General features: G+C 40.3%; 1 protein-coding gene across 1 annotated transcript; it reads left to right on the top strand.

The window, feature by feature from the left end:
• The first annotated feature begins 261 nt into the window (after window positions 1-261).
• On the top strand, window positions 262-24631 carry LOC131679570 (probable cytochrome P450 313a4). The gene is made up of 6 exons (XM_058960308.1): window positions 262-625; window positions 691-943; window positions 1061-1187; window positions 23574-23753; window positions 23962-24388; window positions 24462-24631. The coding sequence occupies exons 1-6, from the start codon at window positions 274-276 to the stop codon at window positions 24629-24631; spliced, it is 1509 nt and encodes a 502-aa protein (XP_058816291.1). The 5' UTR covers window positions 262-273.
• Window positions 24632-26031: the final 1400 nt, after the last annotated feature.

The raw sequence follows: 26031 nt of genomic DNA, 5'->3' as shown, positions 1-26031 counted from the left end.
TTGTACATCATTTGTAAAATGACATGGCCAAGATTCAACATATTTGAATGTATTATAATATTGGCACCTTACGAGTGCTTTGACTTGAGTTGTTTTCTTTGTTGTACATACATATGTACCACTAAATTACTCAGAAGCATATTTAGCCAGTCATCAACACCGGCACGCATGCCATCGAGAATTTTCATTTTCCAAACAAAATCTGAAGGTCTCGCCCAGCTTGCCCGCAGTATCGCGTGGTGCTTTGAGTAGAACGGAACCTAGTTCAGAGCCATGTTGTTGCTAGTGTTGACTTCCGCAATTTCCATTCTGAGTGGATTGCTGTACTGGATCCATCGGAGGCAGCATAGATTCGCGGATAAATGGCCCACGTTGCAGCCAGCCTATCCCCTGGTCGGAAATGCACTGCTGATGGTTGGAAAAACCGACGTGGAGAGATTTGATGTGATAAAACGCGCGTTCCGTTTGTCCGACAGGATGTCCAAAGCCTGGGCAGGACCAAGACTTTTGCTCATTACCAGTCATCCGGATTTGATTCAACAGATTTTAACGAGTCCGGATTGTTTGGAGAAACCATTTCTCTACGAGTATGCCGGGTTCGGTGAAGGACTCTTCACTGCCAAATGTAATGCACCGGTTGGCGGTGGTTGTACTTGGAAAGTGCTGATCGATTTCCACAACTCGTTACAGATCACATTTGGAAGGCAGCACGGAAGCGGCTGAATCCATGCTTCAATCAACGGGTCGTTAACAGTTTTATTCCCGTGTTTGTGAGGTGTGCCGAGAAGATGCTGGCCAGTTTGAACGAGTGTGAGGATGGGGCAACGGTCAATATGCATAAGTATACGGCCCTCTGTACCGTTGAGATGGCTTGCGGGACAACCCTTGGAAGAGACATCCTTGACAGGAAAGGGAAACGGGAGTTCAAACAGGCATTGGATATGTGAGTGTTGCCTTCGCGTGTAACTCTATTGTGGAAGGATTTTTTCCCATTGGCTACCGGATGACTTGTGCGGATTGTGTGATTGTGCTAAAAGAAAAATGTGGTGCTTCGTTTCAGAGCTTCCGAGCGGGCATCGAGAAGAATGATGACTGTTCATCTGTATCCAGATTTTGTGTATCGCTTTACGAAGCTCTATAAGGAGTGTAATGAGGCCAGGAAGGCTGTCGTCGATTACTATACTGAGGTATGTTGTTCAGAAGAGTGTAGAATTTCACTGATTGATAATTTGACAGTTCTAAGGCTCCTAAAATCCGAGCATAAAATTCACCAGTGTTGAGCTCCTTCTAAAAGTATAGGAAATCATCTGCTTCCGAAACGCGAACTAAACTAACGTTGCTCACAGAAGTGCAAATTAGACTGTGTGTAGCAAACATTCACAAATATAGTTGAATAATAAATTTTCTTCGAAAGTTTAATTGCCCTATAAAAATCCTCCCGATTTTCCCTACGATGAAATCGGTTTTCGTCGGCTGTATCGGCCGACTTCAAAACTGACTAATTTATAGATTGTTGCACCGACTCTTATGAGAGTTCAACATGGGCGTATGTCAACGAAACAACCGACGAAATCAGTCGACGTAACACGACTAAATCGGTGGATGCAAAACAATTAAATGGGCTGCGGCATTTATCGATACTTAGGGTTGCCACCTCTGGGTAGACTTTGACCCGGAGATTTTCACTGACAGCCGCGGGGGGGTTGTTGGATTTTGAGTGGAACAAGACAGAAATTGAAATCAAAGCGGCGATTGCTCGGCATTTTAGACCACTTTAATAGCTTTTTATTACTACGTTAAAATAAAGCTGTAAATTTTTCACGTTTTAGAACGGTTTTGTCTGTTTAATATGGTGTGGTATTTTACTTCCCCTACTAAGTGCCAGGAATACAAAAGCACCAGCTACTCTCGCTGTGGAGGATAAGTCGAACGAGCATTGCTCTCCTCCATAACTAACTTTAGCAGGGCTGCGGCATTACATGGAAAGCACTATGTGGTGTAGGTTATTCATCACCAGAAGTCGCAACTAAGGGACAAAACTCACCTACCTAACCAACATTTAAGGGTCGCCGAAGGAGTGCCAACAACACCGGAAGAACTCGATTGATGTTGACCTAGTCAGTTGGATTAGAACAAATGTCATACCGTGGTGCAGCTGGTTATAAGCACCACCAACAGTGAATTGATTTGGTAAAATTACTGCAAAATAACTTTTTCAGATTATTTTGAACGACTTAGTGGGATGCAATATTCCAATTGTAGCATATAGCGAAATATTACTTTCCTTGATTTGTATTTGTTTTTCATTTTCATTGCTTTGTGGAAGAAATCCGCAATATTTGGTGAACTCATTTTCGCCACCTTGAAATGAAGGATTACTCGGGCAAAATAAATCTGAACCAGAGTAATAGTTAACGTAGACTTTTTAAATATTTTGTAAAGTGATTTGTCAATAAAAAGTGTAAAGTGTAATTCAAAAAAAAAAAAATAAATTATGCTTCTTCTCAGCAAACCCGCAGAAATTGATGTAAAACCCGGAGGCCCGGAGATCGCTTCCGAAAACCGGAGTCTCCGGGCCAAACCCGGAGGGGTGGCAACCCTATCGATACTCATAAATAAACGGAACCTAGTTTGCTTCGGGAATTTCTGAAAATAAGCACAGAAGAATATTGGAATAGAAGAATTTATTGGTGAATTTTTTTCTCGCTAGCTGTTATGAAGGGAGGTCAGTACATATTTTGAACTAGCACTAGCAATTGGCACCAGCATTCACTGCAGAAGCTATTCACTGGAAAACATAAAATAAAAATTAGCTCCACCAGTCTTAAATAGGCAACGTTAAAACACGTTTGAATGCATAACCGTAGACAGTCTAGTATCTGTTCCGCTGTTAGAGGAAGTCACAAAATCTCGACGGTTGCTAATACGAATACGGAATATTATAAAAATACAAACGGAAAACAATGCAACTGATACTTCCCCAAAACTAGCCGATTACCGAATAACTTTCGTATTCCGAAATTATAATCGGAATATTTTCCATTGCGCGTGCAATTCAAAATATAATATTTGAAATATAAAACTTCAGACCACTGGTTTTGTCAATCTCGCTGTCAATAAGCAAACCGATTTCGTCTGTTGAATAATATGTCAATTAAATCATGTTTCTATGTTCCCAACCGATGTCTCAGTCGATTAAATCGAGCACCAGATTTACATGGATTAAATCTGCCGATTAATATGTTAATTCGCAAATACATCCGACGTAATCCGATTAAGTCGGTAAATTAATAGGTCGATCTCGAAGACCCCCGATTCCGTCGGTCGAGTGTGCAATTTCGCTGCTGTCAAATTTTCTATGGGGTGAGCAACAAATGAGCGGCCGAAAATAAAAGTCGCACGGTCTGTCGGTCTACTCATGCTTCGTAAAACCCGCTTCATATACACCCAAGGTTTTTTATGCGGTTTTTTACGCAGTTTTTAACAAGGGCGGGTTTTCCCCGCGTAAAAAACGCATTAATTCGAAAATACTCGTAAAAAACCCTTAGAATATTTTTGGAGGTTATTTTGCACGGATTTCGCAAAAATATTTTAAGTCCTTTTGAATTCAAAAGACTTAGACTTTTTCCTGGAAAAAATTCAGTCTACAAAGAACTTAAAAGAATTTTAGCAGTTTTTTTTGCGCGGATTTCGCAATTAACACGGTTTTGAGTGCAAAAGACTTAGAACATCGGAAAGATGGAAGAGACGGGTCTGGAAGGCTCCATATGGCCCGCACCTCAACAATATGGGTATTTTCGGAATGCACTTGACGAGTAGGAGCAAGAAATTGATTTTTGACGCCATTTTTAAATCCAAGACGGCGACTTCCAGTTTAAAGAAATTCGCTATAACCCAATCATTTTGGGTATTTCTGGAATAGTCTTGACGAGCAGGCGCCAGAAATTGATTTTGACGCCATTTTGAAATCGAAGGCCTCTATAGAGTATGACGTTTAGTATAGAGCCTTGCTCAGGGTTGCATTTTTGTTTTAATGCTGGAAGGGTTGTCCAAACTTCATTCCTCATACGTTATGACACGTGTGACTTTTGTTTACATTTTTGGCAAAAACTGTATATATAGTTAATCTCCGTAATCTCCGATTAATGCAGAATATATATATATATATATATATATATATATATATATATATATATATATATATATATATATATATATATATATATATATATATATATATATATATATATATATATATATATATATATATATATATATATATATATATATATATATATATATATATATATATATATATATATATATATAGTAATGTTTCGATTATATCATATCATCGGTCTGTATTTTAGCGTGATATATTTGAAGCGTAATATATTCAAAACAAAATAAAAAATTACATTCAAGCAGTAACCCATGTATTTCTATAAACAAAAAGTAATAAAAAGTTAAAGTTCGTCAAAAGAATAAATAATACTAGGGTAATGAGCCTATTTTTGCCATGTTTCTAATATCACACTACCCATTTCAACGCATTGGGTAAGACGGTATGGCATCACTTTACGTATCCCGTACCATTTCTTAAAATTGTTGAACCACCCAAAACTAAACTTGAAGGAATCTGGCACGTTAAGGTTTTGGACAAATATCTTAACTATTAAAATCAGTGTATTCGAAGAACCTACGATTCAGTTCTCGTTGTTTCAACATCCATAGAAATAGTCCCATCTCCAATTGTTGATGTTGTCCTATCTAAACAAAAGTATTCACATCAATTCAAAAGAAAACGCATATCTCTGCATACCTACCATACCTTGCATATTTTGTTTTTCTCATTATTTTGTTAGATTTTCCTGCGGATAACTACCAATTTAAAAAAGAAGTCGATTTTATTACCTGCTATACCAGACGGTTCCTCCATTCGGTCCCTTAAGGACACAGCAAATAAGTAACGAAGAATTCAAAACTAAAATTGGAATCGGCCGAAAGATATTTCGGCAATCCTAGTCATTGCAACAACGTCGTAGTAAAACATGACTTCGAGATTATTCTTATGGGAACAAGATTAACAGCACTATGACTTTATTTCTACTACTTACACCTCTATAAAAATTTCAGATACTTTCTTAAGAATTTATATTTCAAGATAAAAGAATAAAAAAGTCCCGACCTTATCATATATAAATCCTTAACGAAATAGTCCGAAACCCAATAATAGGCTCATTACCCTACATGTAAACAAGCAAATCATTTGTAAAAAATCCTAAAAGTGCCAGGACACAACATGTGGCTTAATTGGATCAAAACGTAGTGTGCCTTGTCTGTTTTTCAAAAAGCGTGATATAAACGAGATAAAACCGTGATATAATCGAGGGTGATATAAACGAGTATTGATATAAACGCATAGTGATATAATCGAAACATTACTGTATACAGGGTATTTGGTTCATGGTTAAGAACCTCTCGGGGGTGATAGACTGTCATATTTGGAGAAAAAATTGTTCTACACATACCATCAAATCTCAACCGATACAGAGTTATTCAACTTTTTGTGTAAAAAACTTATTTGTCTTAAAATACCTCTAACTTTAAAAGTATACTTTGTATTTTAAATCATTTAGTTCCATTCGAAAGGTGAGAAAATTTCCTATTCAATGGTGTTCTCATATCTTCTAGTTAATTAGTTTTAATTACCTTTTAGCTGTAAAGTAGTTGAAAGTTAGCGTTTTTCAGGAGATTTTTGCTAAATTTCTCGAAATAATGAAGTATGATTATAGCAATATCCATTATCCAAAAGTTGGGTTTTAGGACGATTCATAATTTGTTCTTGGACGACATATTCCTATCTCTTCTCATTTCTTTGTAATTTCATTACTATACTTTTCCTGTAACCGACTTGCAAGTGCTTAAAAGGCTCTAATCTGAAAAATATACTTTATATCGTTATTTACAAGATTTTATTGGAAAGCTGAGAAAATGTCCTATCAGTGTATGTACAAATATCTTTTAGTTAAGTGTACTAAATAATTTTTTACTAACGAAATAACTCAAAAATCAAATGTGTTTTTGGAGAGTTTTTTAATTATTCTATTTATTAATCAACAAAATTTATCGTTACTATTGTTCGTTTGATGCCCCTTAATGTTCTCTATAACTTTTTATTTGAAACTTTGTCTATATCTCTTTTCATTTTGCTGCTGTTTAATAGTTAACACAGCATGAGCTGGCCACAAATGTAGTGGGTTCGAAATAGAGCTTCCATCCCGGGAATTTATTTCCCGGGAATCCCGGGATTTTCGAATTTCCCGGGATTCCCGATTCCCGGGAAATCGTGTTTTCTCATTCCCGGGATTCGGGAATCCTGGGAAAAAGAAATTTAATTTATTCCAAAAGACTTAGGTTCTGCGAATGAAATTCTGTAGGAAATATCTTCACCAGCAAACATTTAGAGTAAGTAGTGAATGCAGATTGTGCTTTCCCAACTGATTTGCAGATCAGTAGATCTTTAGGCTCATTGATTTGCAGATCAGTGGATCTTTAGGCTCACTGATATGTTTTCGTGTTTTTAGGTATATAGTCAAAGCCATTCTCAAAACACAGCTAAAGAATGTTGATTTTTTCATTCAAAAATGGATTAATTTCCCGGCCGTTGTACCGAAGCATTTCCTTACAGTACAGTGATGCGCACGATATCTCAGCAACCGATGAGCCGATTGATCAGATTTTTTAACAGTTCTTTTTATAGTTTATTTTAATAGTTAGATCTTGAATGAAAGGGCTTGCAATCAAATTAGTAATGGAAATTGCGTTATTTTCTTAAAAAATCGATGTGTGCTTGCTTCAAAACTTGGGATGGTTTGTAGTGATATCATGCTTAATGCAAACGCTATTTAAAATAGGGAATGCTTCTAGAACGTCTGCAGAAATATTTGGTCGGTTCATCGAATGCATATTTCATCTTATTTGTTATGCCATAACTGTACTGCCGCTATACGCATAACTGTCCCATGTGTATAGGAAAACCCATAGCACATGGGACAGTTATGCTTATAGCGGCAGTGTAATATCAGTAAATTTTTGGATGCATGAAAAGAAATACATAACGTTGTATCTGTCCAATATCATGTGCATCCAAACTCTTTGAATGTCGCTTTCAAGGATGCAGGCAAGATTTTTGAAGGGATACGATCAAGCAATCTAGATACTTGCCCGTAACCGGAAATCGATGGTAGGCTTCATCCATCGCTGCACAGTTCGTCCATTATCTGCTTGATTTTGATTCACACTTAATTCGAAATGATGCTGGTCCTACTGTGACGGAAATTGATTCCATATATAACATTTTCTCATTTGATCGGAAGTAACTGCACACAGCCCTGAAGCAGCTCAATCTCATCATTCAAAATTACCAAAGAAGATGCTTTGCATTAAATTGATCACATACCATCGTATCAGAACAACGAAATCCAATTTTGGACAGTAACTCCAGAACCTGCGTTTAGTATATCGTCCCAATCGTAATCGTAATTACCAAAATTTAGGTTATACCTTAAGCCATTTTTGGCGAAAGTTCTTCAATTCGCACCTAGAACCAAAATTTGAGCTGACCCATGTATATTTCAACACTTTTTCAAAATGTGGAGAGGTCTATTATACATATAGCCAAGAAAAAGTTGATGTTGCGTAAACTTATTGAAGAATTATCAAATGATTGAATAATGTGTAGGCCACCAAATCGCCATCTTCTGACAACTGCTTTAGGACAGATATACATGCAATCAAACGGGTTTGAAAACTTCAATTTATTTTTTTTGTTTTCAAGACACTCACCTTTAAAAATAAAAGTTCTGTATTCCCGGGATCCCGGGATTTCCCGGGAAATTTATTATTTATTTCCCGAATCCCGGGAAACTGAAAACCGTCGGGAAATGGAAGCTCTAGTTCGAAATCGTTATTTTTGCATATGAAACGATGTGATAAAAACGATTTTGTGTCGAAACCAAAAGAGATAATTGAATGGAGTCAAAGAGAGAACTGTAGAACTTGCTGAGATGCATTATTTCCATGATAATAATGGTGATGATTATTATTTACTATTTTAAGAAAATTAATGAAAATGCTAATAATAGCACTAACTTTAAACTAATTTATTTCTAAAAGAATACTAAATTCACTTAACTGAAAGGTATTAATACATTTTTCTCTGTAAAATTTTCCTGGCTTTCGAATAAAAAGAAAAAAAAAGTACAATAAGTGCCATACTTTTTCAATTAGAGCTGATATTAGTGAAAATGAGATAAAAATATCCAAGTTGAATAACCCAAACTCATGAAAATAAGAAAAGGTAAGTATATCCTGTCAAAGAACGAATTATGCAGCTCTTCAAGACTAACAATCTGAATTATTAAAATGATGAGGTTAACTATTAGGATTTTCAAGAAATGAACGAAAAATCGATTAAAATTGTTTAATTTTCATTAAATTAATTTGAAAAGGCTACTTAAACTTATTAGTTGAAACATGTGAGGACATCACTCAATGCAAAATTTTCTCACCTTCCCAGTGGACCTAAAATATTTGAAATACAAAGTATACTTTTTGAGTTAGAGGTATTTTAAGACAAATAAGTTTTTTACACATAAAGTTCAATAACTCTGTAACGGTTGAGATTTGATGGTATTTGTAGAACAATTTTTTACTCCAAATATGACAGTCTATCACCCCCGAGAGGTTCTTAACCATGAACCAAACACCCTGTATATATATATATATATATATATATATATATATATATATATATATATATATATATATATATATATATATATATATATATATATATATATATATATATATATATATATATATATATATATATATATATATATATATATATATATATATATATATATATATATATATATATATATATATATATTAGACCTCTCCACATTTTGAAAAAGTTTTGAAATATACCTGGGTCAGCTCAAATTTTTGTTCTAGGTGTGAATTTAAGAACTTTTGCCAAAATGGCTTAATTTGGACATGATTTATAGGTGTCTCCAATCAAAAATCGTGTTTTTGCAATGTTTCCATAGGAAGTTCACTAATACTCTGATTTAATAGGCCCTACATGCCCACATATCATCAAAGCTCTAATCGCAATATAAAATTTGTTAACTGGATTTTCATATAGAAAAGTATATCGAAACCAAGGAAAATTAGTAGTATTTTTTCTTGGTTTCTATTCTATATAAAAATCCAGTTAAAAAAATTTCTATTGCGATTAGAGCTATATTCACCTGTTAAATCATGTTAAGATATGTCTAAGGAACAACCTTTGATTATATATATATATATATATATATATATATATATATATATATATATATATATATATATATATATATATATATATATATATATATATATATATATATATATATATATATATATATATATATATATATATATATATATATATATATATATATATATATATATATATATATATATATATATATATATATATATATATATATATATATATATATATATATGTGTATTATTTGTCTTCTCTGAATAGTTTCTTCCATTTATAGGTTTCAAGATATTCAATCTCAAAGTTTAAAAATCGTTTTTCCCGAAATGTGCTAAATGGCGCTTATCATAAGATTGCATAACAGTTACGAATTCCCATAGATTTCATCGTCTTCACATCAGGCATTGTAATTCTCTCTCACTCACGCAAGAAGAAGCTTATCTGATGTCCAACTTTTCCAAGATAAGATGAGGTGCAAAATTCTCCATCCCCACAAATAGCGTGAGAATAATTTTCCCGATAAAATTTATTTGATTTTTTCCTTCTCACCGGAGAAGGTGATAAAATTTTAATTTCGTGAAAATCAATAGAAACGTCAAAATATACACTTAATTTCAAAGAAGAGTGGCAAAGCAGTACGATAGACTTGTTTTTTCGTGTTTTGGAATAACGACAGCAAGGCAGCGAGCGCAAAAAGGATACCGTGATAAACTCATTCGCTCATTCTCCAGCGGTTTTATTTATCCGGAGAAATAACACGTTGTATTTTTGTCCGGAGAAGTTGTGTGAGTGCCAATAACTTTTCGTGTGAAAATGTGAGTTTTTATTGTCGCAGTAGCAAATTATCCGGACGCATTTACTCATATGAGCGATAATTGCAAATAGGACGGCTAGTTTCAGGTGCCGAAACCAAACATTACCCAAGAAGACCAGCACACTGGGTTGCCTAAAATGACGAAATTGAGGCAAAAAATCGAAGATCTCTACGAATTTGTGAAAAGCAAGGACAACGTGTACGAACAGATCTGGGATCTAGTGATTAGCATAAAATCCGCCTCAGCAGCAGCCGAATGCGAACAGATGGCGTTACAGGAGAGAGCTGACAACGCCGAAAAGATGCTGAAGGTCACGGAAATAGCGAAAGCAAAAACCTATGAGACGCCGAAGGGTGACCGGTATTTTCGTTCTGTGAAAAGAGTAAGGGAGACACCAGTAGAGGAGGAGGAAACGAAGAAGTCCAGGAAGGAAAGACAGCAAAAAATGAACAGTGGATGGCGATCCGTAGAAACCGTAGAAGACAGGAGGAAAAAAACAGAACAAAAAAGGCTGAAAAAAAGGAAAAGAAGAAAGAAGAGCTTCGGTTGCACCAGGAGAGCTATAGGGGAGACACTCTAGTCGACAAAGCAAACGACGGCGTTACGTATATTGCGATCTTCAAAAGGGTGACAGAGGATCCCAATCTGAAGGAGCTGGGAGAGAACATAGTAAGAAACAGGCGCACTCAGAAAGGCGAGATGCTGTTCGAACTGAATCAGGATCCATTGATCAAGAGCTCGGCCTATCGGAGCTCGTGGCAGGAGAAGCGAATGTGAGAGCAATAGTTCAAGACGCAGTGATCAAGTGCAGGAATCTGGATGAGATCACAACGGAAGACGAAGTGAGGAGCGCACTAATGGGGCAATGTAACCTGAAGAAAGAGCAGATGCGAATCAGGTTGAGGAAGACGTATAGTGGCATACAGACAGCAGCGATACGCTTATCGCCAGTCGCAGCCAACTAGCTTATGTCGACCGGTAAGATCAATGTCGGATGGTCGGTGTGCTCGTTACGTTCCGTAGAGCCACTAAACAAATGGAGAAGTATTTCAGGTGCCTGGGTTTCGGCCATCGGACAACAAACTGTAAAGGCCCGGACAGATCTGATTTGTGCAGAACATGTGGGGAGAAAGTACACATTGCAAGAGACTGCACTAAGGAACCGAAGTGCTTGCTCTGCACAAAGGACAGTGGAAAGGACCACATTACGAGAGGCTTCTTAAGCCCAGAGTACAAAAAGGCGAAGGGAGGACAATGATGATGGAGAAAACTCAGTTTAATCTCTGTCATTGTGACATTGCACAGCAACTGCTGTGGCAGTTAACAACAGAAACGAAGTGCAACGTTGCAATTAACGCAGAGCTGCATCTTGTTCCTCCCGATAACAGTAACTGGGTGGTGGATAGTGCAGGGATGGCGGCAATTCAAGTGATGGGCGGTTTCCCTATCCAAGAGATGGTGCATTGCCCGGGCCCCGTGGTGGTGGAGGAACGCTATGTGGGAAGCTGAGCTGCAAGCAACCAGGCGGGTCATAGGTGGTGTAGCGGGGGCTGACTGCGGGTGTGGTAGGACGAGGTACTGGGCTCTACACGTTCTAGGCCTAAATACCAAATGCCCTAAAGTAGCCCTGACAAGACGAGCCAGTGTCGCCTTTAAATAAGCGCTTAGACCAAATCTCTCTCCTCCCGTGATCCTTCAGCGTTACTGCAAGGTTGGCGCAGGCCTAGATAGCCGCCCATAAAAATAGCATGCTCAGGAAGTTCAACAAGAAATTTCGGATGGACAACATTGGCACAGACGGACGCAACGGAAACGGACAAGAGACTGGAAACATGGGACATGGAACTGCAGGTCGCTTAACTTTATCGGGAGCACTCGCATACTTGCCGACATAGTGAAAGACCGCAAGTTCGACATGGTGGCGCTGCAGGAGGTTTGTTGGAAGGGGTCTACGGTGCGGGTCTTTCGCGGAAACCATACCATCTACCAGAGCTGGGGCAATACGCACGAGCTGGGAACAGTTTTTATGGTGGTGGGGAGATGCAAAAGCGTGTGATCGGATGGTGGCCGATCAGTGACAGAATGTTCAGGTTGAGGATCAAGGGCCGGTTCTTCAACGTCAGCATAATTAACATGCATAGTCCCCACCTCGGAAGTAGCGATGATGACAAGGACGAATTCTACGCGCAGCTGGAGCGTGAATACGATCACTGCCCAAGACATGTTGTCAAGATCGTCATCGGCGACCTTAATGCGCAGGTTGGCCAGGAGGTGGAATACAGACCGGTAATTGGAAGGTTCAGCGCCCACCAGCAGACGAACGAGAACGGCTTAAGACTAATCGATTTCGCCACCTCCAAGAACATGGCCATAAGGAGAACCTTCTTCCAGCACCGCTTTCTGCACCGATACACCTGGAGATCACCGCAACAAAGAGAGACGAAACGATTGGTTCGATGGCAAGTACCAAGAGATATTAGGCGAGAAGAATGTAGCACGCGCAGCGATGTTGCTTCAAGTCACTCGTCAGAACGTGGAGTCATATCGACGGAAGCGAAAACAGCAAACTCGTCTTTTTCAGGACAAAAAGTTCCGCCTGGAAGAGTCTGAGAAAGAGGAGATGGAGCTACTGTATCGCTCTCAGGGAACGCGGGCGTTGTTCAAGAAGCTGAATGACTCTCGCAACGGTTTTGTGCCGCGGGCCGAAATGTGTAGAGACAAGGTAGGTGGCATCTTGACGGACGAACGTGAGGTGGTCGAAAGGTGGAGGCAGTACTACAATGAACATCTGAATGGTGCGCAGGCGGACAATCGGGCGTTCGAGGAGGACGATTATGTCAGTGTCGCAGCTGACGGGGATGTACCGGTGCCCACTATGGATGAGGCTAACGATGCTATTCAACAGCTCAAGAACAACAAGGCAGCTGGTAAGGATGGTCTAGGAGCGGAACTTTTCAAGGTGGGTCCGGAGAATCTGACGGAATGTATGCACCGAATAATCGAAAGAATCTTGGACAGGGAACAGCTACCGAAGTAGTGGAAGGAAGGGGTCATCACCCCGATATACAAGAAAGGCGACAAATTGGACTGTGAAAACTACAGAGCGATCACAGTGGCAAATGCCGCTTACAAAGTGCTATCTCAGATTCTGTTCTGGCGCCTATCACCGCTGGTGAATGGATTTGTCGGGAGTTATCATGCCGGTTTCATCAACGGCAGATCAACAAACGACCAAATCTTTACGGCAAATCCTCCAAAAATGCCGTGAATACCAGGTCCCGACACATCACCTGTTCATCGACTTTAAAGCCGTATATGACACGGTGGACCGTGTGGAGCTATGGAAAATGATGGACGAGAACGGCTTCCCTGAGAAGCTGACAAGATTGATTAAGGCTACGATTGATGGTGTAAGGTGTTGTGTCAAAATTTCGGGCGGCCTCTCGAGTCCGTTTGAAACACGCACGTCTGATGCGAAGAGCGGGGTTCACGATTTTCACGAGGTCCGGACAGTTCGTGTGCTTCGCTGACGACGGACGTGGACATAATCGGTAGAAACAAGGAGACGGTAGCAGATCTGTATACCCGACTGAAGTGCGAAGCAGCACGAGTAGGACTGAAGATAAATGTGTCTAAGACAAAGTACATGCTGGCTGGCGGAACCAATCGCGATAAGGGGCGCTTGGGCTGTAGTATTACGATCGACGGCGACGAGTTCGAGGTGGTTGACGAGTTCATCTATCTAGGCTCATTGGTGACTGCGGACAATAACACCAGCCGGGAGATCAGAAGGCGTATTATCGCTGGAAGTCGTGCTTACTATTGGATCCACAAAACTTTGAGATTCAGGAAGCTTCACCACCGCACGAAATGCGCCATGTACAACACACTGATTAGACCGGTGGTCCTCTACGGGCACGAAACGTGGACAATGCTCGAGGAGGATCTGCAAGCACTCGAAGTCTTCGAAAGAAGGGTGCTGAGAACGATCTTCGGTGGTGTGCAGGAGGATGGCGTGTGGAGGAGAAGGATGAACCACTAACTTGTGCGACTCTATGGTGAGCCAAATATCCGGAAAGTAGGTCAAGCTGTAAGGGTACGGTGGGCGGGGCATGTTGTGAGGATGCCGGACAACAACCCCACCAAGTTGGTTTTCACCTGCAATCCGGCAGGTACAAAACGGAAAGGAGCGCAGCGTTCCCGGTGGCTGGACCAAGTGGAGCAGAACCTGGCGAGTATCGGGCACCTGAGAGGTTGGAGACAAGCAGCAACTGACCGAGTGACGTGGCGGAATATTGTGGAACAGATAAAATCATGATAATATGATGTAGAATCAGGAAATAATAATAGTGCATAGCGCGTATTCGTATGAAGCTGTTATGTTCCCTCATGGTGGGCTCCAGTGCAGTGCAACCGGATGCTGGATGCACTAACCGTGGAGCAGTACACAAATAGTGCCCACCAGGTGATCCGCTACACCATTGGTCGGGGAATTGCATTGTGACGCGGAAGGTGAGGACTGTCAAATTGCCGCCGTTTGGCGTATTGGTGGAACGAAAGGCTCAGCATCCTCCGTGCTGCCTGCCTTAAAGCCAGAAGACGCGTTCAGAGAGTGAGATCTGAGGCAGTCTGAGAACAGTGTTATGTAACATTCCGGGCGGTCAGGGCAGCTTTTAAATGCGAGTTAGTGCTTAGTGAGTCAACCTGTTATAAGGAGCTGTACGGAGAAGTATAATTGTGATGGCTAAGATCAAGGGTCCAAAGACGCCAGCTGAAAATTTTCGTGGAGGGTCTTTTCTCGAAGCACGAGACAACCGCTTACATCGTACGTTGATGCAGACGTTGGAAATACTGGTGACAATCGAACGACGAGCTCCTTATAGTGGCAAAAGGGCTGAAAGCGAAGAAAGCTGACGGTCCGGACGGTATCGTCAGCGTGGCCCTGACGACCGTGATGCTGGCGTTTTCGGACATGTTCAGGAACGTCGATTATATATGTGAGAAGGCTGCGAGGACAATTAACGAATTGGCAAGGATCATGCCGAACATCGAAGGAGCAAGAGGCAGCACGAGACGTCTCCTGGTAGGTGTCTTATCCTCAATACTGAGGTATAGCGCACCGGCCTGGGCTGCTGCACTGAAATAAAAGCGGAACCGGAAGAAGTTAACAAGTCGATGGTTGTTCGTGTCGCGTGTACAAAACGATATTTTCGGAGTCGGTATACGTAATTGCCGGGATGATTCCCATCTGCGTTACACTTGCTGAGAACGTGGAATGCTACCAGAGGAGGATTGCGCGAAATGTAAGACGACTGATCAGAGCAGACTCGTTGGCTAAGTAACAGCAAGAGTGGGACAACGCAGAGAAAGGAAGGTGGACCCACCGACTCATCCCAAATGTGTCGGCTTGGGTGCATAGAAGGCATGGAGAGGCACGGAAGTACATTTGACGCAGTTTTTGTCCGGGCACGGATGCTTCCGAAGTACGGTTTCGGTTTTGGAATGCTTCGTCACCCCTTTGTCCGGAGTGCGTGAACGTGCAAGAGACACCGGAACACGTGGTCTTCGAATGGCCTAGGTTCGAAGGTGTATGCCTGGTGTGACAGTCGACAATATCGTCGAGAGATGTGTCACGACGAGCATATCTGGGACGCTGTCAACGGAGTGATTACGAGTATACTCTTCGAGCCTCAGAGAAAGTGGCAAAGGCAACAACAAAGAAGCGCCAACGACTAGAAAGCCGCCATGAAACCACAAATCGGGCTTCGAGAGAAATTCCGCCACTGGGGAACTCTGCTTCGGTGTAGACTAGGTCTACCGCCGGGGACGAGTTGAGTAGTACGCGGCGTAGCACCGGGTTCAGGTCGTCGGGGCGTCAGTGAACCGGACGTCAGGCTTCACCGGAATCATCGGGTAGGTCGTGAGTAGGCTAGATACACCGCCGGGGATTAGTGCGAGTAGATCACTTCGATTAGCTAGCAGTGGGTCGTTGAGGCGCCACCGGAAGCTATGCTCCAATCGGAATCGCTGGACAGATATCAGCACCCACTGGCTGGGCCTTTGAGAAGGCTAGGTCTGACGCCGACTAGAAGCTGGTATCGGTGTGGGGAGAAAGGCCTCCGTCGGGGAACTATCAGTCGGAGTAGGGTGAGTTCACTGTCGGGGACTATCCGAGTAGATCGTGATAAGGCTCGGAGCGGAATGACTCACGGAAACAGGAGCTAAATGGTTCATGGAAACAGCATCTAAACGGCTCATGGGGACGAGAGCTAACCACAATAGAATACAAGAAGCAAGCGAGGAGTCAAGAGTTAAATCAAAGTTCAAAGGTCGAGCTATTTCATAAATCAAGTGAGGCTCCGTGATAGAGCAGAAGAAAGAGCACAACGGACCCTCCACAAAGTAGTACCTTGATGTTGTTCCATGGGGAGGAAGGACGAAAAGGAGTAAGGAGTGTTTTTAGTGGTGAGTCCCACAGAGTGCCAATACACACATACAAAGATTTTCTTAATTTTCCTAGCTGACTCGTTGGTATATGGGACTCAGTCCTCCGGGCCTCGAAAACAGTTTCTAAAGTTTGAGCGAATCCTATACCCAGGCATGCACAAGAACGGTGCTACTCCGTGTCCTACTGCTGCGCACTGACTCATAATGTGTCAGCGTTAAATTCATTGAGCTAGTGCTTGCGCTGGTTTCCGATGAGCTAGAGTTAGCAAGTAGCACGAGCACCGATGAGCGAGAGCCCTCGCTAGCACGGTGATAGCTGGCACGCTGCACGGAGCTATAGCTCAGCTATAGCAAAGCAGAATAAAAATTAAAGGGTTGTGTACAGGACACGACCACGGTGACATTAAAAATGTAGCTTTTTTCAAGAGCGTGCAAATGAATTTTATCTATCACACATATCGACACGTTCTTGCTCACTCGCCTGTTTTCATATGTTACAATTTTCTATATACCCTTCCCATTACAACATAATTTATTGAAGGTCATTTAGCGGTAATCTATTATTACAATTAATCAAGTGTCTCACTAGGTGATTGGCGTTATTTGGCTGATCCATCTAGTAAAAATAGGCTATAGGCCAGAACATATATTCAAAAGAAAAGTTCCATATTGAGAACTGTGATGAGGAAGCCCACGCCCGCCAACGGAAATATACAGATTCTCCATGAAATATGAAATTTCATTTTCCATTTAAATTTTCAATAATGTACTAATGAACTTAAGTAAACAATCTTAAGGTTAAGTATTTCTTGATAGATTAGTGGTGGAAAAAAGGAAATTATTTGATAAATTACATTGTTATACAACGTTCGCACTACCAGTTAAAACGGGTTTTTATGCTATCTTGGTGACATTTTTCTTGTTGATAATTATTATTACATGTTATAACTCTGTAGTGTAAACATTGTATTGTTGAACCAATTCTGCAGCGTCTTATGTTATATAGGTGTTTTATGTGGTAATAGGACTGACATAATTATATCTTCAGTACAGCGGTGTGTTTCATAATGTAAAACAGATTTTTTTTTAAATTTAAATTAATATACCCAACCGTTCTATTAGTTGTAAACTTTAAAACGCAATTAGAACTGTGTTTTAAATACATAGGGCAGGACAGACACTCTGACTGGATAAACTGGGAAAACAATTTTAAGTCCAGTAACGCTTAAGACATGGCTTGAATTTGAATCGAAAAAGAACACCCGCTTAAACCGCTGCTGGGACGGTAAGTTCTGTTTTAAAATTTTCCGTTGTGTGCAGTACGAAACAAAAGTGTTTGAAATTAGAAAACAAAAAGTTTTGCTGGGAATGTGATTGTTTCCGATGCAATTACACTCAGATTTTTCACGCAGGGAATACAGGCCGTGCAAATGAAAACCGCGTAAATGATACGCGGTTTTCAGTTTCAAAATCCGCGTAAAAAACCTGAGTGTACTCTCCTATATAAAATACTACGCTGCTGAACAGTGCAATAACTACAGAAGCACGTTGTCAGATGCCTTACTGATAAAAAACATAACCGAAATATATATATATCACATATAACCGAAATATGAAACATATGAAAACCAATAGGCTCTTTACCCTACGCAGCTTCAAAGCGCCGTAAACATGGATTAACAAGTTACAAGGCACACGCATGCATAAAAATAAATATATTTTTAATGTAGAATACATTTAAGCTTTCAATATAGGGGTCCCGTTTCAAAATATCGGCTGCGGCACCGCGTCAGATTTTGAACGTTAATAACTTTTATCATACTTAACAGAATGATTTGATTTTTAGGCCAATTTGTTGAAAATATGTTCCTCTATGCTGTATTAAAATTTTAAGTATGTATAACATGCACTAATAACAAAAAATTGTGTTTTGAAAAATCTTTCGAAAACGACTCGGAAAAGTGAAAATTTTCAGCCCATCCCGCACAGAGCCGTCAAAATGGTGGACCAACCGAACAATAAAATAATGAAAAGTTTATATATAGGTCCACTACATGTTTGTTTTATGATTATTCGTATTTGGTTGCTTGACGAGAGCAGTTAGTGGGGGAAAGACGGCATACTCCTTTGGTTAGGCCATTAGAAGCCGGACGGAAAGGAAAGGCTCACGCACGGCACGAGAACGAGCGAGAAAGCGATAGTAGTGCATATTAGCGCGATTATATAAATATCTGTCGGTCGGTTTTTCTCATTCGTATTCGTTCAAGTACTAGCAAGCAGCCAGTCCACCGAAGTAAAGCAGTTGGCAATGACGACGGTCCGATAAAGTGCCCCAGCTACTGGTGACTCATCGGAACTGTCGCCCTGCAAGAATTTCGCCCCAACTAAAGGGCAACTAATCTGTAGGCTATCGTTCCAGCGTCTATATAAGAAATACGATGTGTGGAACGAAAGAAAGAGAATTTAAATTATCCTCTCTCGCTCGTTTTCGTGCACTGCTTTTCCATTCCTTTCTGCTGCTAATACCATCATAACTTAAACGAATGTGCATGTTCCCCCACCATCTCATGGCCAGTGTTGCCACAATTGCATGTTGCTATTACACTTTGAATTATTTTATCGATCCTCTCTAGTATTGATAAAATATAGAACGTGCAAAGTACACTAGTCGCATGCTTTTATTCGAACTTTTTGGCAGCCTCCGTTGATTAACTGCATAAATCGATTTGTTTGTGCAGCTCCTTGCTAGTAGCAAACTAAATAGCCTTTATCAGCGCTAACAAATAACACAAAAGAATTTAAATTTGTGAAAATATTTTCCTTCCTTCTTTTCAAATCTGTAACATTCTTTGAAAATATTGTTTGAATGTTGTTATTGAAAAACTGAACATGCAAGTTTGCTAGCACTGGCCACTACATTGAAGGCGATGGAAAGACAGAATATTCGTTTTGGTTATGCTAGTATTGGTAGCCGAACGGAAAGGAAAGGCGCAGGAATGGAACGAAAACGAGCGAGAGAGCGATAGTAGTGCTTTCTCGTGTGTTTATATATGAATATTGGTCAGTCGGTTTTTCTCATCATTCGTATTCGTTCAAGCACTAGCAAGCAGCCAGTCCACCGAAGGAAAGCAGTTGGCAATGGCGATGGACGGAAACAGTGCCCCAGCTACTGGTGACTCATCGGAACTGTCGCCCTGCAAGAATTTCGCCCCAACTAAAGGGCAACTAATCTGTAGGCTATCGTTCCAGCGTCTGGTTCGTGAGATTGTACAGGACTGCAAAGTCGAGCTACGCTTACAAACCTCAGTCGTAATGATGCCCCGAGAAGCCAACGATGCCTACTGGTTCGAGAATGCAAAATAGTGCGCCTGGTTTGTTCGAGAATGCAAAATACTGCACCAAACGCATAACTTTCAGGCCAAATATATTAAACTGGCTCACCGTGTCGCGGGGAGTGCGTCTGAATTATGCTCCCGCAATAAAACAATAAACGGTTCTTTTCAGGACCAATTAATTGTGTTCTAATAAGAGTTAAACTGAAATATCCATTTGAGGTGTTTAACAATTTTCAGCAAGTAGGTTAGAAATACGATATGTGGATAGAAAGAGAATTTAAATTATCCTCGCTCGTTTTCGCGCACTGCTTTTCCATTCCTTTCTGCTGCTAATACATCATAAATTAAACGAATGTGCGTGTTCCCCACCATCCCATGGCCAGTGTTGCCACAATTGCATGTTGCTATTACACTTTGAATTATTTTTTCGATTCTCTCTAGTGTTGATAAAATATAGAACGTGCAAAGTACACTAGTCGCGTGCTTTTATTCGAACTTTTTGGCAGCCTCCTTTGATTAACTGCATAAATCATTAGATTTAAATTAACGTCTCGAAGTGAAGTCACGATGCTCCGGTTATGTCACAGACATTACCCACCCATCTTTTTTTAGTTTAGTAGAGCGAATACGAATTACTATCGCTCTCTCGCTTGCTCGTTTTCGGGCTATGTTCCTTTTCATTCTTTCCTGCTACTAATACTAGCATAATCAAAACGAATGTGCGTCTTCCCACCATCCATTTAGTGAGCAGTGTTGCCAAACGCATTTTCAGTTTTTCATCAATAACATTTCAACAATATTTTCAAAGAATGCTGTAGATTCGAAAAAAAGAAAAATAGTTGGTGATGGAAAAGAATTCCCAATTAGAATTTTTAACCATAATTATAACGAATCATTTGAAAATTTCACATGCAAACGTAATTTCGTTGCATATCATTAGATTTGGATTAACGTCACAAGTGTAGTTACGACACTCCAGTTATGTCGCAGACATTACCCACCCATCTTTTAATGTAGAATATTTAGTCTAGAAATCAGAATGTTCCAATGGTCGTTTCAGGCGACTTCAACATAGATGTTTCAAAACAAGAGAATTTGAAATTTGTTTATTTTATGAATGAATGTTTCAAGCTTCGTTTGATCTCTGATCCATCACAAGCAACTACACTTGCAGGCACATGCATTGATCTTGTATTTGTCAAAAACGTCAATGCAGAAACCCGAAGATATATTTCGTACTTTTCATATCACAGACCAATACTTTTTTTAATTGATCCAGTGGTTTAATTTCAAATGTAAACAACGCTTGAAAAATTATAACCGGTTGACGACCTACACCTACACCAATCATGTCAGAATCACCTCCTGGACAACAGCTAAGCCCGGAAATAGTAAGAAGTCAGAAGCATCCAACGAAAATCGAAGCCAGCGCATCTCCCCACCAAGGCCAACAACGCCAACAAAAACGGTCCTTGTCAGGACCACCATCATTTTTGTAAAGAATAATTTGAAATATTCCTCGCCCAAATCACCTTTTGTCCGAAAATTCCAATGAATATCAACATATTTGAAGAACGTGTTCCTTATGTATTCTACATCTCTCCGGTTATGTCGCAGACATTACCCACCCATCTTTTTTCAAACGCAACACTCTTAAGCAGCACACACCGTATTGAATTAAATCCAAACCACCCCACCCACCCACTTTGCAAATCATTCTGTGACACCGTGCTGGTACCCGAAAAATCCGCACACGGCAACCGCTGCCGAAAATGCATAGCGTCTACCGCTTATTGTAGTGCCCAGACACTGCAGCCATGATCTTCCCCGTTCGACATAAGAACAAAAACTGATTCAAACGGGTACGGGTCACCTCTATTTATAAACTAACCGTATATGGTTTAGTCACTTAGGTGCGAGTGTATGCGAATGCCAACGTTGCCGAAAATCGATAGCGCTTATTGCATCGCCCGGAGACGATGTTGCTCATATGGGATAAGAGCAACAACTGATTTAAACGGACATGCGTTGCTTCTATTTATGACTTTTCGTTTGTGATTGAGCCACTAACCTACCCTCTAATGACGGCTGTGTCTGAGAAATCTGCATCACGAATGGTAATTTTCCCTTTTTCGTGAACTTTTTAATTTTACCAATTTTTAAAAGTCTACTTTTATTGGGGAGATTTTAAATTATTACCAATATTTAAGTTAGGTGTTTCTGAATCGGTTGGTGTATGAATGATTAAAATCCATTTTGTAATATCGGAGTTATAAGCGTGCAAACCTTACATAGTTTCGTTACATGGGAGATAGTTTAGATTTTAGAATGACACCTAGCCCCAGATAGTGGAGTAAGACATTTTTAATGTCAAAAAAACAACGCGTTAGTGTGAGTAATGATGCCCGCATCGTTTTTTCAGCAACCTGTCGCACATTCACCAACGCATATTTTTTTGTTTTGTTCTATTCTTTCGTTCCATAGCTTACACTACTGCACTGTTCTAGCTCATCGGACAAGCTTACCGTGCCAGCTCATTGAGTTAACTCGTGCTAGCTCACTGAGCTAGCTCACCGAGCTTGCTCGTGCCAGCTTACCGAGCTGGCTCATGGTGCTAGCTTATCGTGCTAACTCGTTGTGCTAGCTCTTCGAATCGTACAGCTCGAGCACGAAGGTTACCTAGCACAAGCGGTGTCAGTGCTTATTGCTTTTAGTTCGTTCAAAGCGGCCGCTCAGCTCGTGTTAGGCTCTCGTGCTGTGCTTCATGCATCCCTGCCTATACCTTTCTTTTGTAAGAAATGTAAAAAAGTTTCAAATTAATATTGTGCAATAGCAAAATGATTTATATCCTCGACAAACATATGATTACGGCCTAAATGCCAACTGTCAAAATACACTTTGAATGGAAATTCTGGACAAACCGTTTCATGCCAATCACAGATGTTGGTAGTAAACGAAAGAGAAAAGTTTTCTCTTTCATAAACTGTTGTGAACTGTGTTCAGCTAGTAACGGTTTGTCCGGAATTTTCATTAAAAGTGTATTTTGACAGTTGGCTTTTAGGCCGTAATCATATGTTTGTCGAGTATTTGACCTACATAGAATCAAATTCTTTGGAAATTTCAAAGAAATGTTTGAGGGAAGGAACATGAAGAAAGCGCAATTAGGCAATCCATGAGACGTTTCTGATCAGCTGATTATTCCTTCTTGACTTATTCTCACGTTACTCCGAGGGGTGCGACGTCCGACAATATCGTTGATTCGATCAAACATCAAACGAATCGGACTAACAAAGTTGTTTGTCGGACGAGTTTTTCTGTTCGCAGGAGTATACTTGTTGACAGAACCCACCGCTGAATTGTCAAACAAACGTCTAATGGATTGCCTAATATAAAAGCGCAGCTGGTGGTGATATCCCATCTACCTTTGAATAGGTCGTTGATTTTTACGCAATTTTAACGCTCAAGGTGGACGTCTGTTCTCTGTGGTAAAATTGAATTACCTTCAGCACTTCGACGATACCAATGATAACTGAAATATTGAATTCGTTCTTTTTGAATTATTTCAGGAAAAAAAATTTACTATACTCGAAACAGTTATTCACTATTCAATAAGTTTGATATTTTTTTTAATTTTAGCTCGTAATGGAACGTAAGGAATATTTGTTGAAAAAGGTTAACAATAACACTAGTGACTCTGAGGAAGATGGCACCAGGCCCAAGATTCTTGTAGATCAACTGCTGACTACAACCAACGAAGATGGCAAACCGTACACCAACAAACAAATTACCGACAATGTTTATGCTGCGATGACTGGGGTAAGGTTAACTGATAACAAAAACTACAATGATCCAATGTATTTGACAACTGACGACTGGACTGCCCTGCGTTAATAGTTAATAGCTTGATCTACCCACTAACCTGAATAATCGAACCAGTCGACAATCAAAACTAAAAAAAAAAAAACAAAAATTAGCTTTGAAGCTGACACAACCAAAAACTACATTGATCCCTTCCTACCTACAGGCAACCGACACTGCCGGTCTGCTGACAGCCTACTCCTGCCTGTTCATGTCCTTCTATCCGGAGGTCCAGGAGCGTCTGTACGCCGAAATAATCGAACATTTTCCCATCGGCACTGATCTGCTGGATTTCAGTCCGGAGAACATTAAAGAGCTCACGTACACCGAAATGTTCCTGAGCGAGGTGCAACGTCACTGGACGGCGGTGCCACAGATTGCACGGGAAAACATAGCCGAAATTGAGATCGACGGTGTCAAAGTACCCCCGGGGACCATTTTTGCAATGAGTCTGCTGGAGCTGCACAAACGGAAGGACGTCTGGGGGCCGGACGCGGACAAGTTCGATCCGGAGAACTTTTTGCCGGAACGGGTGAAAGACCGGCATCAGTTTGGGTACCTGCCGTTCAGCGGTGGTAATCGAATTTGCATCGGTGAGAGCGATAAGATTAAATTGCTGGTGGCGTTAAGCGAGTGGTGTGTTAACTCACTTTTCTTTGCTTGCAGGCTGGCGCTATGCGATATTTGCTATGAAGATAATCATGGTGCATCTGGTGCGAAACTTCAAATTCAGCTCCAAGATCAAACCGGAGGATATTGTGTTCAAGCACGATTTGACACTTAAGCTGCCGTTCGATGTGTTGGTGCAGATTACGAAACGAAATGTTGTGAAATAGTTAGCAATATGTTTAGAAAAGTGGCTCGAAATATAATTTTGCATTGATTAGTTTCAGGCTTGTTATTTGCTCACACAATGTGCACAAAGAGCGAAATACACCGATGTAAAATAGAGCAACACAAAAACTCTGCGATGTGCAGAACGACCGCACAAAGGGAAACTAGAAAACGTAAAAGAGAAAGACAAGAGCTGCACAATATCGCGCAAAGTCACCTTGAAGAGCCACTTTGTTGTGTCTCCCCTCATTGACAAACAGGGAGAAAGGCGAATCAAACTAGAATTCAGATAAAGATTGATCGGAAGAACGTTTTTAAAATGTTTTTTGGTTGCCTCCTCTGCTGCCGTGTGTGTGGGACCAAGGTGCACACTAAATAACCTTTTTATTTTCACTCTTTGAGGTGTGCAGCCATGGAGTAGAATGCACACATGGGTGCAACACACATCGGAGTGAAGAGGTTTATTTTGAAAGAGAAGAGCGGTGGTTCGCATGAAAACTGCAAAGAGCGTTTTTTATTCTTCTCTTTATTTGCTCTGAGGTGCATTACATCCCTGATTAGTTTGTGCGTGCTGATTGCCAGATGTTAAGTATCACAGCATTATTAATCATCTTAATTATTTTATCAATAATTGTGCAATCCAACCAAAACTTCTGTGAGATCGATAATTTAGATATTTGTATTCCTGTACGCTTCAAGAATGTTAGGTGTTGTTTGTCTTAGAGCTTACTTCTACGACAGTTATTTCCAGGGAATACTGGAATTTTGCATTTTTGATTGGAATTCGGTACTGAAACTACCAAGCGTATGGGATTAGTCCTATCTCAATTCACTCTCTGAAAGACTGTCTACATTAACCGACGACATGCAAGCTGTGAGATCGATGTGAGCTGATCGATCAAATTTCGAGTCAAGGATTACAACAACGTACTTAACTTGATCTGAGACAATAAGTTCAGAGTCAAAGAATTGCAACGGACGAGCTCCGATAGTAATGCGCTCTTGCGTGAAAAGCTCATTTGATATTTTATTCTGATTAAGTGATAGACCAACCTGAAGATACCATTGCTCAGCAACACAAGGCTTGTTGCATCAAATCAAAAAGTGTGTTAATGCAAATAGGGACCATTCATAAATTACGTAACGCAAAAATTGACTCCCCCTTCCCCTCTTGTAACAAATTGTCACAAATTTCTCTATCCCCCTCCCTTATTACGTAACAAATACATCAAAAAATTTTTTTTTGTTCAGTAAAAACATTTTACCTAACAATATATCACAATTTGTCGTACCCCCTCCCCCTCTAAAATCGTTACGTAATTTATGAATGGTCCTATACCGGTGATCAATATATGATAATCATCGGCGAAACCATATGTCGGAAACGAAAGCTCATTAAATT

The sequence above is a fragment of the Topomyia yanbarensis genome, chromosome 2 (genome assembly GCF_030247195.1).
Source record: "Topomyia yanbarensis strain Yona2022 chromosome 2, ASM3024719v1, whole genome shotgun sequence".
NCBI lineage: Eukaryota > Metazoa > Arthropoda > Insecta > Diptera > Culicidae > Topomyia > Topomyia yanbarensis.
This window is presented reverse-complemented; position numbering and strand designations above follow the sequence as displayed.